Genomic DNA, 20,534 nt, shown 5'->3' on the forward strand with positions numbered 1-20,534 from the left:
AGTCATAAAATGAATATAGACATTAGAGCTCTAGAATTTGATGGTAAATACAAGTTCATATTGAGATTTCTGGTTTTTCATCACAGATTGTGACATCTTGATAAATCAGAGCACAGTAGACTGTTTGAAATCTCTTCTAAAACTCTAGATGAGACACATGTGAGATCACTAGGTCTTTTCTCAGCAGAATAAATCTGATAAGCAAGAGACTTGAGAAAAGTCTCCATTTGCTCTCCATTGCATATTATTGCTGTCTATAGGAGAAACAATTTAACTTATAGAGAACTCCTTTGTGATTTGTCTTTCCTTCTTTTTGTCCCAGCAGAAAATTTGAATGCTCAGAAGTTCTTTTTATTGTGCAGGACACATTTTGGGAAGTCGTGGCCTAATGGTTAGAGAGTTTGACTTTGAGGTTGTGGGTTCGAGCCTCGGGCCGAGGTTTATTGTAAAGTGTTATCCATTTCTTTTAAAAAATTAATGGACAATATAAAAGATTAAAAAATAAAAGCTTATTTGGCATTACAGTAGGAATATGGAGCTATATATTGAAAGTGGATAGTATAGCTTAACATTTGATGAGATATTTAAGCTCATACTGAGATCTTTAACATTTGATTGTAGACTTCTTGAGACATCTTGAGACATTTTGAGATGAAAGTCCAGAGATGTGCCACAGAAAATTATCTGGGTCTTTGTTTCTGGAAAAAAAAACATTAAAATTAAAATGTAAAAAAATTACATTTAAATGAAATTAAAATGTCATTTCATTTTCTTCTCATTGATGCTAAATAAAGGGTTCCCTTCAGTGTGTTACAGATCCAGCTGTGCCTGTTGCAGTTGTCCATGTGGTTTATACCTTCAGCTCAGAGCCACTCAAGGCTTTCTGGTACTGAAAGAGTACATGAGGAGGATGGATGTTGTTGGCCGTCTGCTGTGATTACGGAGTCTCATCCTCCCATAAGGGATAAATATTTTGTCCCACCTCCCTCTCAGAGAGTCTCCATACACAGCAGTAAGGTCATAGTGCCCTGACCACAATTACTGGCAGGACCCTGAGCAGGCCCTTTTTCTGCTGCAATAAAGACATAGTGATGGCTCCAGACTTCCTCCTCTCTTTCCCTCTTCATCAGAATCAGCAAAGATAGAAATATAGCTGGAGAGAGAGAGAGAGAGAGAGAGAGAGAGAGAGAGAGAGAGAGAGAGAAAATGAGGGGGCGAGTGAAAAATCCATCTATGGTGGTTTTCTATCCCGTGGCCCTAAAATGGCAACTCGAGAGTTTGGACGGTTCTCTCGTGCTCTTTAAAAGCTCAGCTTGTGAAGAGGCTTTTAAGACCATTTCGCAGATTCCGGACTCAGTTGTTTACCTCTTTACATCTAGCAGTGTACCTGTGTGCTTCTGCAATCCATTGATTTATTTCAGCGCATTCTTACTCATTTTTTTTGAAACAGCAAAATCTGTCAGCGTGAGGTGAGGCCGGCTATTAATACTCCCTCTGTGTGCTTTAAAGAACAACTCACAGAGACATCCATGCTGACTATTACACACCTCACAGATCCTGTGAGTTAAGGGAATAGTTTGAAAAAAAACTTCAGATTCTGGCATAAATTTTCTCCCTTTATTTTTAGGCATGCTGTCCCAGTCTATTAAAGTTAGGCGTAGGACGTAACAGTGATTTTAAACAGGATATGCTGAATAAGTCTTTCAAGCCAATCAGAGTAGAGAATAATTCAATTACAGACCAAATTCACCACTCCCACACAACAAAACTACTGCTAATGGGCTGCAGCTTCCAAATAAGAAGGAAACACCAAATCTTTCTCAGATACTGTTCAAAATTGAATAGTAGCATATTGTTTAAAAATAGTATGTGAAACAGAATACAGTATGCGATGATATATTTCAAATAATATTTTAAAAAGTAGTCATTTTATTTAAAAACATCTTGCAAGTTGCATTCATTTATCTTTGAAATAAACTTTTTTTTCTTTCATTCATTCATTCATTCATTCATTCAGTCATTTAGTCTTTCAAAAATAAAATTTTCTTTTAAAATGTCTTGATTTAAAATAATTTTATAGCAAGTGCTATCCAATTATCTCTGAAATAAATACATCTATTCATTTATACGTATTCTAAAAAACAATAAATAAAAAATGTATTGATTTTGGCATATTTATTTATTCTAAAATATTTTTTGGCATAAATTTGTTATAAATACTAATTTATTATACATTTTAACATATTTGAATAATTTTAGTATTTTTTTCTTTACTTCCCCCCCCTTTTTTTCCTAAGCAGCAGTGATGAAAGATGTATGATGACAGAAGGAGAGAGTAGATACGAGGCTGCAGGTTACTCAATCCACATCAAACTAATGTCCTGTCACAGAGAGAGACCTGTGCAAAGTGGACCGGAGTAAAAGCACTTCTGGAACTGGTACAAGGAAATGCTTTTACACCTGCAGTGGTTAATATATGGATCTCCACACTACTGCTCTCCATTGCCACACACAATAAAGCAAACCATTGACCTGCTTGTGTGCTCTGCATTTACATATCCAGTTAAAGGAATACTTCACCCCAAAATGAAAATGTTGTCATTAATCACTTAACATGTTGTTCCAAACCCGTAAAAGCTCCATTCGTCTTCATAACACAATTTAAGATATTTTGGATGAAAACCTGGAGGCCTGTGACTGTCCCCTAGACTGCCAAGAAGTCAAAAAACAGTGTCAAGGTCCATAAAAGGTATGAAAGGTCATCTTCAGAATACTCCATCTGCCATCAGACGTGCAATCTGGGTTATATGAAGCAACGGGAACACTTTTTGTAAACGAAAAAAAAATAATGACTTTATTCAATAATTCCTTTGTCAACGGTCTCCTCTGTGTCTCTCCATATCACCGTATTTACCCTCAGTTTTAAAATATTTTGTTCAGTGGTTCTTAAACCTGTTTCTACAGGTATCAGTTTGATTTGAAAATATTTTGTGACGCGGATTGACATTTTGGGGTGGAGTATCCCTTTAAGTTAGAGTAATGTCAAATTAAAATAACACCATAAGCTTTGTGAATTTATTGAACCTCCGAAAATGTGCCCCTTTACCCTCAGTTTTAAAAAGTGGTTCTTAAAAGTCCCCCCTTTTTTTTCTTTTTAACAAAGTTTTTCATATGATCTGAGTGTTTTTAGTGTGTTGCTTTTTTAGCGGGTTTTGTGGTGTTTTATTTGTTTTTTTATGCTGTTGCTATGGTGATCTGAGAAGTTTTTATCATACGCTGTTTTAGTTGTTTTCTGGTGTGTTGCTTGCTATGTGACTGCTAAGCAGTTGTTATGGTTATTTGGGTAATTTTAGCAGGCTCTATGGTGTTTTAATTGTTTTATAGGATGTTGCTATGTGGTTGCTATAGTGATCTGAGATGTTTTAGCACGTTCCATGGTCTTTTAGTTGTTTTATGTGTTTGCTTGGCTGTTTTGGTAGTAGTGGTTGCTATGGTATTCTGGGTCTTTATCAGGGCCGTAATATATGGTTTCTAGGGTGTTCTAGGGGGTTTCAAAGAAAGCAATGGACCTGTGCTATAATGCATATTTCAGTTTACAGAGCATTCAGAACAGTTTACAGTTTTGTTTTCATGTACATAAAACAACAAATACTAAGATGTTTTTCATTGCAGGGTGTGGCATCTCTGCCTCATCTCCCCCTCACATCATCTCTCTACCAGGAAGCAAACCCCATCAACACCCAAAACACAGTGATCAGAGCAGCAGTGTTAGTGAGACTCGCTGGGGTAAACCTGGGATCGATTGGCTCGTGCTGCTGGGGGTTTTGGTAATGTAACTGTATCTAGGTTCTCTCATTAGGGACACGAGAAGCCCATCTTCATGCAGATGAGCTGAAACTCGAGGAGCGCTTCGCCAAAGACTAATGAACATGCAGCAGCTCCTCTCCTACTCTTCATTCTGACTCGCTCTTTCAGTTGTTGCCTCCATTTCTACCTCTTTATTAAATATTAGCTCACTCTTACCATACAATCTCCACTGGCCCTCTTAACTGAAATTAAAGCATAATGATTTCATTAAGGGTTTTTTTTCAAGAAGGCTCTATCATTATCTGCACTGCTTCCTTGAAAATATTCTAATAAAAGCAGTATTAAAAAGTGCAGAGGCATAAGAGGAATCAGAAGCGTTTCGCTCTGTATCGACTGATCTTATGTGTTTGGTCTTGGTCCGGATCCATTTAATTATTATAATGCATCATTATGAAATAGCCCAATTACATAGCTGACCTCACTGCAAAAATAGTATTTAATTTCTTTAAATGGAAGGCTTCCAAAAAGCCCAAGGCTGGATCTGAACACAGCTTCAGGGCTCTCAGGGTCGATTGCCATTCACAAGAAGACATGAAGTGTCCAGAAACTGCAAATAACAAACAGGTCTTTACATCTGTCTGTTTCTGCTTCAACAGTAAATGCTTAGAATAGATATTCTCATACAACTTTATTTTTTCAGAAAGTTTTTCAGCTGTGCAGTTGCTGTTATCTATGTAAGTTTGTTTCTGCCACGGGATCAAAAAAAAACTTTTTTGTCACAATTCTAATGTTTTTCTTGAAATTCTAAATTTATTCATACATTTTTTCTTCAGAATTCTGAGTTTGCTTTGTTTGTTAGTTTTTTCACCACAGAATAAAAAATACAAAGGTTATTGTAACTTTTTATGAGTTTATTAGTAAATTTATTAAACGTTTCTTTCTTATTCATGAACCACCACATGCTAATTATACTGAAATATAGTGCTCACACATGAGTATTTTAATTAAATTAAGTCATTATCATTCTTTTTTGCATGAACACCCCCCTTAATATGTAAGTTTGTATTTAAATTGTTAAGGTAATAGAGAATATTAAATAATGTTTTAGTGATGGACTAATGAGATTAAAACCTTTTTCATCTTCTCAGAGTCCATTTTCTTTGATTAATCTCATAACCTACCCGAGGGTTAAAGGTCTGTGGGCAATATGGCTTGATGCATTATATTATCTCATGCATAATGACTTATTCATAAGCCCACAATGATTTTGCAGTAAATGGAAGCTATTCCTAAACACAACAGTGAAATGTTGCCTTTTCTGTCATTAATGGAAACTTATTGGGGATGTTTGTGCATTAAAATGATCATAAAAAAGGCAAAGTCACAATAATCTGACTGAACCAAGAACCACCACCTTTGACAGGTACAGCATGTAATTTATGGGATCTAAAAATGTATTATACAACATTTTCAAGAGATTCAACACCAAAATGAAGCAATTATTTCACAGATATTTTAGAATTTTGCCGTGATGTTGTTTTTAGATTGTGTGTGTGTGTGTGTGTGTGTGTGTGTGTGTGTGTGTGTGTGTGTGTGAGTGTGTGTGTGTGTGTGTGTGTGTGTGTGTGTGTGTGTGTGTGTGTGTGTGTGTGTGTGTGATATACGTCATGGTCTTTGAACAGTTTAAGTGTGGACTTAAGGTCCGTTCCCACCAAGAATGATAACTATGAAGACAACTATAGCAATAACTATATTACCGTCCACACAAATACACATCAGTGTTGTACTAAAAATAAAAATAAAGCTAAAATATTAGAATTTTTTTTAATGAAAATTAAAAATGTTGTCTTGGCAACTAACTCAAACAAACAAGTCTACTAAAGTAAAGTAAAATACAAACAGAAATATTTAAATTGATAATAACATGATTATTAAAATTGAAATGAAAATATAAAAAAAGCAAAATGTTATAATCTAAATAATATAATATTATATACATGATATTAAAATAACACTAGCATTTATTATATGAGCTTGTTGTCGTCTGCTACTTTGTGTTCAAGCTCTTTCATAGTAGGATGGATTCTTATTCAGTAAATAAGAGCAAATATTTCTATTTTTATATGGAAGAGGTCATATTATTAGTAAAATTATTTGCAATTACCATGTTGATTTGAAATACACAACTACCTTTCAGAATGACAAGATTTATTTTATTTTTGTATACTATGTTTTTTTTTATTTTTTATATGTAACTTGTGAAGCTTAAGATAAGTTTAAAGAGTAAAGTGTAAAGGATCTCTCGATCACTGACACTCAGTGTCATCTCCTCTGGGAATAGACCACAGATGGGTAGCTTCACGGTACACTTGTTCATCCTTAAAAGCGGCCCATGCTTGTTCACTTTTGAGATCAGATTCACAGACTTACTCTTAATAGCAGTAACCCCGCCCCCCCAAAAAAAGTCTGAAAAACAAATCTACAAATGTGGTTTTTCATCAGATGACTCACTGAGCTGATAATGAATCACTGGCAGTGTCAGGAAAGAACTTAAGATGGATGTGATCTAAATGCACTTGAATTGTCTTTGTGAGCAGCTTTAATTCTGATAAAAGACATAATGGTCATCAACTGAATTAGCAGTTATCTGCTTTTTACGTCACTCACCAGGATCATGATGATCTGTACTATGTTTGCTTCAGGTGTCAGTAATTTAAAATATTACAAATAGAAAAAAAATCCATTTCATAAATGTACTTTTGGAACTTTCTATTCATCTAAGAATCTTAAATTTACGTGAAATATATGAAGTGGCACAGCTATTTACAACATTGATAGTAATAAAAAATGTTTCTTGAGCATCAAAACAGCATATTAGAATGATTTCTGAAGGATCATGTGACACTGAAAACTGGAGTAATGATGCTAAAAATTCATATTTAAATCACAGGAATAAATAATATTTTTTTAATATATTCAAATAGAGAACAGTTATTTTGAAAACATTTTAATGTTTTTAATAATATTTTAACAATATTACTGTATTTTCATCAAATAAATGCAGTCTTGGTGAACATAAGAGACTTCTTTTAAAAACATTACAAAATCCAAACCAAACTTTTGAACAGTATGTATATTCACATTTTTTAATTATTTATATTAAAGTTGCTAAATTATTGTCTTTGTTACAAGTAAATTTGACATGTATTTACATGATTCTTTTAAATAAGAATTGTGACGCACAGCTATTTTATTATATTTAACTGCTATGTTGTTCTATAACACGCAGCACATTTCCAGCGCATCCGTTTCACTGTGTTTACCAGTAGCTACTGACCTTTTCAATTGTCTGTCTAAACACTCCACTGACCCTTGTAAGCAGATTTTCCGCTCCCGGTCAGAGCACGGCTGTGCCAACAGAGACTGATCGATATCGGCCGAGCCTGACATTGGTTATGGCTAGAGATAGTCTCATCGTTCAGATGTACTCGCAACATGTTTGTGTAGTGGCTACATGAGCCCAAACCAGATTCTAGCTGATATCAATCACAGGCCGTCCAGTCGCTCTGCCAGCGTTCAGATCTCTCTGCTTCTGTTGTTCACAATCAAACAAACAAGATATACAACAGGGAGGTATTGAAAAGGAATTTATGAGGTAAAATAATAAGGTGTGGGTGTGTGTGTGGGTGTGTGTGTGGGAGAGAGAGAGAGAGAGAGATGATTTGTGGGCCTCTCTTGTATACTAGCATTACAAGAATGGCCCTCATGGGTGGCATAAAAAGGCTCTTGATTGTAAGGAGTGGTAACTTGATATTCAAGCTCCTTGCCCTGATAGATATATTTACATTCAGCACCTCAGCCTTGTCTGGAGAGAAAGAGAGAGAGAGAGGCATCGCTGTTTGGTGGTGATCATGTTTTGATTGAAGCTCTTTGTGCTTCTTGCACAATCACACTATTTATTGGTAGGACTGATTTTATATTATTTGCAAGTTTTTTTTTTTGTTTGTTTGTTTTTTTTGTGTTTTTGTCTGTTTGTTTGTTTTTCAAAATTTGGAATCACTAAGAATTGTTTCTTTTTTTTTTGAAAGAAGTCTTATATGATCACATAAGCTGCATTTATTGTATTAAAATAATAATAATAAAAAACAGTAATATTGTGAAATGTTAATACAATTTAAAATACCTGTTTTCTATTTGAAAATATTTTACAGTGTGATTTATTGCTGTGCTATTGCTATGTATTGATATTGTTATGCAAAGCCGAATTTTCAGCATCATTACTTCACAGTCACATGATCTTTTGGAAATTATTCAAATATGCTAATTTTGCTGCTCAATAAATATTTATTATTATAAATTTTGAAAATAGTTGTGTTGCTTCATATTTTTGTGAAAACCATGATATATTTTCTTCAAAAAAAAATCTTAGATAAATAAAAAGTTCAGAAGAACAGCACTTTATTATGGACTTACCTTCTAATTCCAAAGCTGTTAAAACTGTTAGCCTGCTTGCTTTTAAAATTATTTTTGTTAAAAATAAAAAAAAATAATAATTTATAATAATGTGCATTATAGTTGAATAAGACTAAAACCATAAAAAAGAAAAGAAAAAAAAAATAAACAAAATAAATGTTAACTGAAAAAAAAAAAAAAAAAAAAAAACACATTTTTTCAGGTAGCTGTCAAAGCAATCTCTAATTTTAATTTAGTTTTAATGTATTAAAACAACTAAAACTAAACCTGAAATAAAACAGAATAACTATATAACTTTATAAACATTAAACATAAACAATAAAAACACACACATAATTATAACAAAAGCAAACATCACAATTACTCAAATTTTTACTAAATTTAAAATGGAAATGGAAAATACAAAAATAAAACTTGATTCAAAAAAATGTAATGTTATATATGATATAATTATTATATAATAATATTATAGATATTATATATTATTATGTTTTATATATGTTGTTATGAAAAGAAAGAGCAGCTGGGTTCAACAATTCATTCAGAACAAAGTATGAAGTTTTCACAGCATCAGCCCTAAGTGTGTGTGTGTGTGTGTGTGTGTGTGTGTGTGTGTGTGTGTGCGTGCTGAGAGAGAGAGAGAGAGAGAGAGAGAGAGAGAGAGAGAGAGAGAGAGAGAGAGAGAGAGAGAGTCCTCATTTAGGGCATTGGACCTATTTAGCCTGACAACCATTAAATATGAATTAAAAACCACACAGGCCTTTTTGCCTCTAAAATATCATTACGCATCTTTATGGCGAGCAGTTGTTGAATAAGCAGTTTGCAGGGCTCCCCGGGGTGGTGCTGCTGCTGGATGAGGGCCGCATCTGCCAGTGAGAGTGCCACAGGGCCAGATGCATGTACTAACAGAAAGCTCTGGAAAATAAGCAGGGATAATAGCCACTGAAATGGAATTTACATTAAGAGCCCTACCGGAGTGGAACACTTCTGATTTGGGCCGTCTGTGGAGCTGATGGGGGCGGGTGGGGGGCCTTGAGTGGAGCGGAGTGGAGCTTCACCATTTCCTCAACTGGCTGCTGGGGGAAATGAAAATGAAATTGCAGCATTGGAACAGCAGCTACATTAATGGAGAAGCATTGTGTGCCCATCAAATATGTCTTGCCAAACCACTGCATGTAGCCGTACTTTAATATGAGAGCAGATTTGTACAAAAATAAATTTAAGGATTTTACATGTGCCCATTATATGTTGCACTTATATATGTCCTAATCATGATTAAAACCTGTTTTGTTTTCACCAGGCATAACAAGAAACAGAATATTTAGTTGGTTGCTTGCACAAAAAAATCTCCACAAAGCTGAATGCTTTCAATGTTTTCATGTCTGTTATTGAATTATTCATGTAATGTTGCTATCATTGCATATTAGGACTCAGAGTGATTTTCCTGTACTAAAACATGCCTTGATAAGTGGTTTGGGTTGTGCAGAATTCAGAATTAAATAAGAATTCAGAAATAAAAAGAATTGAAATACGACGAAATTGAGGAGCAAGAGGTAACAAATAGGATACAGAATTTGCAGAATTTGAATTAAATAAAAAAAAAAAAGAATTGAAATACGACGAAATTGAGGAGCAAACACAAAACCAAAAAGATTTGGTGGCCATGAATTAAGAAACACAAATTATTCATTTGTCCCCATATTTTAGAAAAATCAAAATTATATTTATATATGCATGTGCGAGGCTCTATTTAAGTTTATATAACTGTAATTTATACCTAGAAAAGTCTAAATAACCATTGAATGTTAGATTAACAAAGCTTTGCATGAAAGTTTAAAAAAAACCTTCACGGTTTATAATTCTTACAAATAAAGCACTTAATTTGACAGAATGCATTACTTTTCTTTGAATTTCATGCTGCACTTCATTTACCTCTGAAATCGGAACCGCTTACTAGTAAACTATTGTTACTATTTTGTCATATCTTTCTGTGGCATTGATAGGAAGAATATTATGCTAATGCAGTTCAGAATTCAGTTCTAACTCTTAATGCACTAAGCAGCCATTTTGGATTGTGAAGTCAGAGTTGTTACAGTTCCTTCCTCCAAAATTCTGAGGCAGAACTCCGACTTGAAGGAGCAATCCAGTTAAAATTTCCTACTGGGGAATGGAACACACCATCAGTTCACTAAATTTCTCCTCCTATCATGCCATTCCAACTTCCTGTGCATTGTGGCCAATGGACCATTTTCACAGACTGATGATCCATTTCCACAGAAGTTGACATCATATGTCAACACTGGAAAAAAATAAAGAAATAAAAATTGGTGTAGAAACAATCTTCATGTAGAAGTTGCTGTTAAATTTCACTATTAATTACAAAGAAACAGCAAGTAGTGATAGCAAAGTTTTATACCTTAACCCAGTTTTTTTTTTTTTTGTATCTTTGCATTAAATTACAGAAAACTATTTAACGCTGCTGCGTGATTGTTTCTAATACAATGGCTGAGGGAATGACAGATGTTTTTCTCTCTTCTGACCAAAATAACCATAATATCTCAATATTTTTCCTCCTTTGCAGAGTCATAGAAACGCTACCATTGATTGATTGATTAATTGATTGATTGACTGACTGACTGATTGATTGATTTACTGATTGACTGATTGACTGATTGATTTTTTTTTTTGTTATTGGAGAAAATAGAATTTTTTTCCCATATTTTCTGAACATTATATTTGTTGTAGTTTCCGTTTACTACTAAAGATGTTTAACCAGCTATGACGACTTCAGCTTCTGAGAATCAAGGAAATGTGTAAAGATTCCATTTAATGCAATTGGAATTCAATTCTCCAATTTTGAATTTTGCACAAACCTTGTAATTATCATATTCATAAACTATGATATTTGCAAGACACATGACACACTTTAGGGTTTTCATGTCCAGAAAACTGTGACAATCAGATTGTGCTCTTTTCTAAATGATCATTTTATTTTAGAAAGCCATATGGCAAAGGGGCATTTTAATAAAAAGGTGTGGCTACCTTTAATAATGCAGTCTCATTTTAATTTCCTAATTAAGAAGGAAATGTGAGGTGGTGGGGGAGCAGCTCCAAAAAAATACAATTAATTTAATTGTGCTATTTAATCTTGAAAAAGCTGCATCCTAGCAAGCTAGCCGTTGTCTTTCTCAGCATTGCCCAAAGTGCACCTGCCTCCTCTCCTTCACTACCCTGCCTCTTGCTCAACCGCTGGCTCTCTACTGTTTTCAAGTCTGTTCTCTAATTCACCTCTACTTTATAGCTGAACCCATCAGTCATGGGCATAAAAAGACCCACTGTGCCTCTCAGAACCACTGGATGTGTATTAGAGCAATTTAGTATAATTTACATTTTGCTTCAGGTCCCATTGTGACACCTGTCTAAAACTCACTGGGGTGCATCAAACTTGCCTTATGCCTTTTTTTTTCCGACCATTAATGGGCTGACCTCAACTTAATGAAAGAATGGTCTTCTAATTGTTAGAAAATTGCATTTGCAATAGATTGATAAATTGTAAGTTGAACTACCATATAATAATTTTTTTCGATGTAAAAACAATGAATTACTTTATGAGTCACCCTGTAATTTACGGAGAAAATTCCCAAAAGTCCCTACATGACAGATATGTATTATAGTGTTTAAATTTACATATTATGTTCTGTAGTTAATGTTTGTAGTATTAAGTATCATTTGTATATGATTGTGTTTGTGTTTATTTGCCATTGTCCATAAAGCAAAAATAAAAAATATTTTTTTAAATACGTTTTAAAATATATATTCAATAAGAATGGCCAAAATATTTGCAATATTTGCTAAAATGTTTAGAAATTATATATAATATATAATTTCAAAAATCTATATAATTGAGCTTATATTTAGCCTTTTTTTTATTTATTTCTATTTATTTATTTATTTATTGCCATATGGGTTATTAGTTTTTCTGCCATATGGGTTAATAGTTCAAATATGAGGGTATGTTAACATTTAATCAGGTAATTACACAAAATAACATCTTATAGTAATAATTTTGCTAATCAGGAAAAAATAAACATTTAAATGTCACAGTGGTGTAAATAAAATGTGGTTTATACATATGCAGTAGGTGAAATTTTAATTTATTTATATGGTTAATTCATTTATCTGGCATTAAAACCCAAAGAGTTTTAATAAAATCACACTGAAGATGAGCTCCATCACTATTTAGTTCAGTACATCAAGTTTAATTTGCTTTGCACTGCTCCTTTTAGCCCAAAAAACGGCCTTTGGTTTCTAAGGAGGCCATTGTATTTCCTCCATCGCCTAGCAACTATCACCAAGGCCAGCGCTTCATTGTTGCTGAGGCCAAGCTCTGCGTGTGCTGCACTGTCTGTCTTCAGATTCATCTGCATGCTTGTATTACTCTGTAAATTTTACTCTATAGATTCTACTTGCTTAAATGTACTTGATTGTTCAGGCATGTTAAAAACATATATGCACTAAAGGGCATAATTATTAAAAACAGTTGAATTATCAAATGCATAGATGTGAAGCTCTTTAAAGGAGACACTAGTCTATAGAACAGATTAACTTGTATACAGTGGAAAGAGAGGGCGGGACTTTTACGCTGAAAAGATTTTCAAGTAAAATTTGGTTGACGTCATTTTTACACAATATCCTTGAATAGCACCTGTGTGCAGGGGGGGTTGCCTGTCTGTCAGCTTTGAGTAAAAAACATAACCCATGTCTGCAAAACCTACCCATTAGTATCCACCACTGTCCAGAGACGCAGAGCTTTCCTCGCGCCCGGGGCCCTTCAGGACCGGCCGTTTTTTGAAGCGATAAGACTCCTCAGGAAGCACAGGCTCTGGACCGTTGGTCCTGCAGTCTTTCCAAAACAAACCTATAGTTTTGTTCCCCAATTTTCAGCTAAAGCACCTTGGAGTTTGTAGCAGTACTCCATTCATCTGGCCTCTGTTTTATTTTCAAGTGCTGCAGAGACTCCAATTATCAGCGGGAGCCTTATTTTTCCTCTTTTTCTTTTCCTGTTTTTCTTTCTTTTTCGTCAAAGGCAAGTCCTTTCAACTATAAACCGATTCCTTTGAGAGACACACAATGGCTGGTCATGGTGAGTACCAAATGTTTTATTTTAAATTAAATGTTTTTAAGTTATTGTGACGAGAAGGACATACCTTCATGTACACTTTATTTGACATTAATTTTGCTGCCTTGTATCATTTGTTTCATTTTAATTCATCCATTTTTTATCCATCCTGATAGGTCACCAGCTATTAAGGACTTCGAATGCATATTTCAGAATATATGAACCAAGTAAAAATGACAATCGTTGACTTATTTTAAATCCACCACATCAGGAATTGAAGTGAATGTCCTTGTAAATCATTCTGGTAAGTTTTTATCAATTTGGAGGTAGGAAAATACAATATTTTGAACTTTTTTAGACATTCAACACTGTTTCATTGGTAATGTTCTATTAAAAAAAAAAAAAAAAAAAAAAGTAATTTCCTTTATTCATTTTTGTCAAATGATGTTATTTGCTTTGGAATAAACAACATTTTGCAGATATACACCCCCAAAAATCTTAATAGATGGCATTGAATTTCAAAGAGAGGTGCAAAAATGTGCTTTCTGAAGGTTGACATGCATGAAAAGCTTGATGTAGTTTATTTATCTCATTGTACAAGGAGAAGGTCATGCGGACTAACAGTGTGTCCCTCACACACGTTTGACCTTCACACCAGATTTTACATGGTACTGGTGATGTGAGCTGATAAACGACCAAATTATTGCTTCATAATGAGTTCAAACTCTGACAGATGTATATAAAATATTGATTTGTGCTCGAATGGGACAGTGACTGCAGTCTGCAGGCCAAGTGTTGCATTGAAAGAAAGAAGTGGCAAATAAAATCACGGCTGGAGAGTTTGTATGTGAATTTCTCTTATTTTGTAAGCTCTGATGTCTGCAATGTGGTAATGCATGCCTTTTTTAGCTGATTAATATTTGATTTTTAATTTTTTACTTTTTTTATTTTAAACTTCTGTAGTTAGTCTGAGATGTTTTGATCAAGTCCATTGCCATGTGGAAGACTAGTGATTTTGTTGTTTTTATTATCTAAGAAGACAACAAATCATAGTCTACCTCAGGGCTCTGAGAGAATGCCTTCAGTGCACACAGAAAATAAGCAGAGTTTATTTATTTAGACTGCCCTCTGCTGCCAAACTAAATGACTGACATGAACTGAGGATATTCCTTTGGAAATAAATGTACCCAAATTTGCTTGTGTGGTTATGTGGGTTGGTGTAGATGTGTGTAAGGTTTTATTTGGGATAGATGAACTGACACCTTTAAGTGTTTCTTTAATTTTATTTTCTTAGTGTGATGAAGCTCTGTTTCTTGGCATAAAGTATTGTTCTGTAGTGGAATAAAGAAGAAAAATAGCAAATCTGGGCTTCCCTGAAATGGTTTTATAACTTCATTTCATTCTTCTCATTCTTTGTCATTTTTGGCATTGGATGTGAATGTGAGATTCACTCAGATTAATTAAAATGTCAAAATGATGATTAAAAAATTAAAAAATATTTTAGAACATTAAAATTTTCAGACAAAATATGGCCATTTTAGGTTATTTTTGCTCAACCAAAAAAAATAATAATAATAATAATAATTTAGGATTTGTATAAACATATATTTTTAAATGTCCTTAAATCATTAAATCTTAAATCGTTTTGCTTTTGTGTAAAAACAACAACAACAACAACAAAACAATTTCAGTTCAATATGGATTCTAAATCCATACATATCTTTTAAAGAGACATTACTACTGTTATATATTTTATATGCAATTTTGTTAGGTTTCTCCACTGTTTCACTTTTTGTCAACACCTTTTGAATGTATTTAAAATATCAGGATAATTAAAGACAGTCTTTCTCCTAAACATTTTTATATTTTGTTTGCTTTATGATTTCAACTATAGGGTCTAGTGGGTTTAGATTTTTTTAGGTAATTGATTTAAATAATTTTAGATTTGTCAACTCAAAAAATGTTTCGTTTTTTCCCCCCTCATTTTTGGGAAGCCCTATTAGTAGCACAAGAAAAACAAAATAGGATTTAATAGATATGAGATGCGCAAAGGAAAAACACATAGAAGGAGATAGCAGACTGACCTTTAAATCACTATTATTATTATTTTTATTAAAGATACAAAAATGGAGGAAAACTAAGAAGGATTCCTTTGGGTTTTACTGGGGAGGCAGGATGGCTTTGCTCTTGTCAGCCACAAACTTGAGGACATCTTCAACATGAGTCTGGAACATCCTGGCCAGGGGGGCGACCTGAGCCTGGACAGAGGCAGCCAGAGGCTTGATGTGGTCTTCAATGTTGCTGGAGAGGGGCTTCAGCTGCTCGTGGAGCTTCTCAACCATGGGCTGGAACTGGGCTCTGCTCTGCTCAAAGTAAGCGCTGCAACAGAAGCCAAGATAATCAGCACTGCTCTTATGTGATCCAATAAGGACTTATATTCCTACTTATCACTTCTTTTTGCTGATCAGAATTTGTTATTTGAAATGGAGACAATATGATGTAATTATTCAATGAAGATTGTGTTCCTCACTAACATTGTTTAAGTTGCAGATTCACTGATGATGAAGATGAAGCTCATGGACTTACTTGGCCTTGTTGACCAGCTCAGGGCCCTCAACATTCTTCAGATTGTCCACAAGATCCTGGAAGTACTTTGCAAACTTCTCCAGCTCAGCAGGAGCGTCTCTCTTGACCAGAGATACTGATTCAGAGCCTGGAACATGAGCAGAGATGTTTGATCAATACAGTCTTACATCTTAAATGGCATTATTTTCAGCTACTCAAGCTAAATAAGGTCAAAGACTGTACGTTTCTACAGGGCACTTTGTTATGTTAAGCACTTTAGAAAGTGAAGACAAAATATCCACAACATACATTGTTCTAGTAGTCTCCTTAACCCCTAAACTAACCACATTACATTCACAAAATACAACATATCTTGAGAGCATCACAAGTTAACATGATTTAAAGTCTCACCAATGGCCAGAGAAACAACAAGGATGGCGATGAGAGAGAATTTCATTGTTGCAGGGTGGGCGCGAGTTGCCTGAATAGAAAGAGAAAATAATTAATTTTACGTTTCTGGTCATATCATCATAAATTTCCATTAGGAATGAAGGGTAGAGGTCAACATGACCATACATATAATGTAGCTGTAATCTTACCTTGTATCCAGGGGTTCTTATGTTGTGATGGTGAGTTCTCTAAGAATCCACAGGTTTTTATAGTCCCGGGATGCTGGGATTGCACCCGTTCAAAGGGTGACCTGTGCTGATGAATTCATCCATACACACCAAACCTTTAGGCTTTACCTGACACTGAAGTGTTTGAATCAAAGTTCAATAGCAATCTGTGTTTGTGCTTAATTAGTGCATTTTTGTGGTGTTTCAGTCACCCACTGACTTCATCAGTTTTAATGACGACATTCCAGAAGGCTTCACTGTCTTCCATGTGTGCAGAAATCTTATTAGTGTACACCGAAAGTAGGTAATCAATTTGTTTTGGCTGTTAAAGAACTAAAAACACTGTTCTGGAATTTGGTTTAAATAAATGTTGCCCTAAATTGCTTGTGTGGTGATTTTAGTGACAGTGTGACAATGAGAATATGTTGATATTTAGTTTTATTCATTAACTTTATCACAGCTTTTACTTAAACGTAATTGTACATCTGTGTTTATTTATTTATTTATTTATTTTTTATTGTATGAAAATGTCTCATAACTGTCTTTGAGTCTGATCTTGCATGCATAAAATATTTTAATGCAGTAATATTAAGATGAGAGCAGACTGAGTGACAGTGGCAGCATGGTCTATGAAATGCTTTGTTTTAATTACTTTGTTTAATTGCTTTTATTCTTTGTCATTCGGGATTGGAATATATAAACATAATTAAGGTTACTTAAAATGACAAAAAAAGTTCCTGATAACATGTTTTCTAATAAATTGGTTGCATTTAAGTTAACTGTAGCCTAATGTATAACGACCTTTTCTTTTTTATAGTCTATTGTAGCATTGCAATTTGATATGTTTAAATGCAATGATTTTACAAAATAGTTTGACAATGCTCTAAAATGTGAACTGTAAAAAAACCATTCTTGAACTCAAGTTACTGGTGTTCCCTTTCATAGGTCACTTCAATGCTGCGGTGACGTAACCGTATGGGAACACCTCTTGGTGTGACGAATGTCTGAAGCCCTGTACCATCCCGCCAATCCTATTGGCCAAATAGCACTTGGCACCGCCTTACGCATGCATTTTAATAACCAGCCAGCACAAAAATGGTTACACTGTAATCCTTTTTATTATCTCAAACAAACCAGCATACATACGTAGAGAGAGAGAGAGAGAGAGAGAGAGAGAGAGAGAAAACTAAGGATTGGTTATTCCTGTGGGTTTTACTGGGGAGGCAAGATGGCCTTGGTCTGGTCAGCCACAAACTTGAGGACATCTTCAACATGAGTCTGAATCATGCTGGCCAGGGGGGTGACCTGAGCCTGGACAGAGGCAGCCAGAGGCTTGATGTGGTCTTCAGTGTTGCTGGAGAGGGGCTTCAGCTGCTCGTGGAGCTTCTCAACCATTGGCTGGAAATGGGCTCCGGTCTGCTCAAAGTAATAGTAAAAACAATTAAGTTTAAATTGATCAATTTAGTTCACAGTTGAGATGAAGATTCCACCACAATGCATGATAATGATGGACTTATTTGGCCTTGTTGACCAGGTCAGGGCCTCTGACTTTCTTCAGATTGTCCACGTGATCCTGAAAATACTTGGCGATCTTCTCCAGCTCAGCAGGAGCGTCTCTATTGATCAGAGATGCTGACTCAGAGCCTGGAATACAAACAGAGATGTTTGATCAATACAGTCTTGCATCTTTACTCTCAGCCACTCAAGCTAAATCAGGTGAACGATTCTGTTATGTTAAGTACTCATAAAATACCCACTGCACACAATGTCCAGTTTATGTAATTTATCCCCTAAACTAGCTGAGTTACCATATCTTGAGAGCATCAAGTTAACAATCAACATCAGAGTTTGACATGTTTATACAAATAATGTAGATATAATCGTACCTTGCTTACAGGAGTTCTTAGACCTGGTGGTGTGTTCTCCAAAGAGTTTTGTATAGTCCTGGGACAAGTTCAAAGGGTGAACTGTGCTGATGAAATCATCCACACACACTGAACCTTTAGGCTTTACCTGACACTGAAGTGATTGAATCAATGTTCAGCAGTAATCTCTTTTTACATTTCGTGCTCACATGATGCAGTTTGTGATGTTTCAAATCACCTCATAAGATCAGGTTTAAATGACGATATCTTGTGGAAATATTAAGTATTCAATATTAAAAGTATCATAATGCATTTATGAAGCAAATTTCCATGACGTTGTCTTTTAAACTCTTTCAAACACCTGAAGGGTAAATCTAAATTATACTGTGTATAAACCTATACAACCTTAGTCTTAACAAGCCTTACTTAAAGTGTATAGTTTGTCATTTATTTTATTTTACTACTGTTTTACTTTTACCAGTCTATGGAAACCTAATTCTAATAAATCAATGATGCATAGTATCTTACATCAACAGTTTTCAAACTGGGGTCCAGGGACTGTCGGGAGCTGTGCAGAGGGGTATATATATTTTTTCCCAAATGTATTTTACACATATTTACAATATGTAAATTTTCACATTTTAAACTTGTTTTTGTAGTAGTTTTATAAGAGATAGAAAATTATTTACTTGCAATTTCAGTTTCGCTTAACAAGAAAGCACTCAGGCCTTCAAGTTTCCTACAGTATTTAATGTTTCATTTTCATCATTTTGTTTAATGGCCATTTCTTTCTTTTTCCTTAATTATTTATTATGTTTCTATTTTGAGCTATGTTATTGGTTGTTCATGTTTTTTTTCTTTCTCTCTATTGCTGTTATTTTTAATTATTGTGTTGTAATTTTGTTGCACCACAGTGTAAACTGAATCCTTATACTTCGATCTCCTCCAAAACAACAGATGGCGACGTGCTCGAACAGCATGTGACGCACAGAAGCCGAACAAGACGCAGTGTTGAGTGTTCTGCGCATGCGCGCTGCCTCACGCTCGCTCACTCACTCACAATCAGGCATCATGGCGGACGTATTGGATCTTCATGAAGCGGGAGGTGAAGACTTTCCTATGGACGAGGATGGCGACGGTACAGTGGTTATTTACATTCACACAGAAAATTTATTTATTTCATATGCTCTAATTTCACCTGTTTATTAGTGTTTAATGTACTCATACTCGTGTTTATGCCAGCGGGCCTAGTCTGATTAGCGCGCGTGCTAATAGTTAGCTAATTCAAACGAGTCGCGCTGTTGTTGTGATTCTGCTTTATTTTGTTGCCTTGCCTTGCCTTGCCTTGCTTTGGTTTTTGTTTTAATCCATTTTTCTTTTTTTCTTGTTTATCATGGCCAGTAAACGTATTGTATGGTCATTGAGCATACGTTCATCGCCTTTGTGTTTAGTGCTTCATTGCAGTTTTCTGTTTTGTTTTATTTTTGTGTTCGCATAAAGTTGTCTTCAAAAACGTTCATTCAGTGCTTTCGAGTGCATCGTAGAAGTGATTATTTTCCTTTGTTGACTTTACAGAGAGCATTCATAAGTTAAAAGAAAAAGCCAAGAAGAGGAAGGGTCGTGGGTTTGGATCAGGTAAGTCACCTCATCTCCAATCTCGTGTTTTCATGTTTTAATAAATCATGTGCTAATGATGTTTGCGGCTTTATTTGACAGAGGAGGGAGCGAGATCTAGAGCCAGAGAGGACTATGACACAGTAGAACAGGATGGAGATGAGCCTGGACCACAGAGATGTAAGTGTAACTTGCAGAACTACACAAACATCTGGCTTCTCTCACTCGACCTCTGTGACCTCCTGATAGAAATCAAGTAGCTGCGATTTTAACATGTTTTGGTGTCATTCAGCTGTTGAAGGATGGATTCTGTTCGTGACTGGTGTACATGAGGAGGCGACGGAAGAGGATGTCCATGACAAGTTTGCAGAATTTGGAGAGATCAAGAACTTGCATCTAAATTTGGACAGAAGAACCGGTTACCTTAAGGTTAGTTTGTAGATTCTGGTTTAGTAAAATGTCTGTAAATTATAA

At 34.9% G+C, this 20,534-nt stretch overlaps 2 protein-coding genes across 2 annotated transcripts in view; one reads left to right on the plus strand and one right to left on the minus strand.

Moving 5' to 3' along the window:
- Nucleotides 1–15,490: 15,490 nt before the first annotated feature.
- On the minus strand, nucleotides 15,491–16,651 carry LOC109106253 (type-4 ice-structuring protein LS-12-like). The gene is made up of 4 exons (XM_042773156.1): nucleotides 16,564–16,651; nucleotides 16,376–16,445; nucleotides 15,986–16,112; nucleotides 15,491–15,778 (listed from the first exon to the last, which is right to left on the minus strand). Exons 2-4 carry the CDS (start codon nucleotides 16,419–16,421, stop codon nucleotides 15,559–15,561), a joined length of 393 nt encoding a protein of 130 aa, XP_042629090.1. The 5' UTR covers nucleotides 16,422–16,445; nucleotides 16,564–16,651; the 3' UTR covers nucleotides 15,491–15,558.
- Nucleotides 16,652–19,438: 2,787 nt separating this feature from the next.
- The window catches only part of LOC109106247 (RNA-binding protein 8A), a 5,103-nt gene continuing 4,007 nt past the window's right edge, over nucleotides 19,439–20,534 (plus strand). The window contains exons 1-4 of the mRNA XM_042773155.1: nucleotides 19,439–19,584; nucleotides 20,022–20,081; nucleotides 20,163–20,240; nucleotides 20,353–20,489. Coding sequence (XP_042629089.1) covers nucleotides 19,473–19,584; nucleotides 20,022–20,081; nucleotides 20,163–20,240; nucleotides 20,353–20,489 — 387 coding nt within the window. The 5' untranslated portion in view covers nucleotides 19,439–19,472. The remainder of the gene's footprint in view (nucleotides 19,585–20,021; nucleotides 20,082–20,162; nucleotides 20,241–20,352; nucleotides 20,490–20,534) is intronic.

This window comes from Cyprinus carpio, chromosome A16 (assembly GCF_018340385.1).
Source record: "Cyprinus carpio isolate SPL01 chromosome A16, ASM1834038v1, whole genome shotgun sequence".
Lineage (NCBI taxonomy): Eukaryota > Metazoa > Chordata > Actinopteri > Cypriniformes > Cyprinidae > Cyprinus > Cyprinus carpio.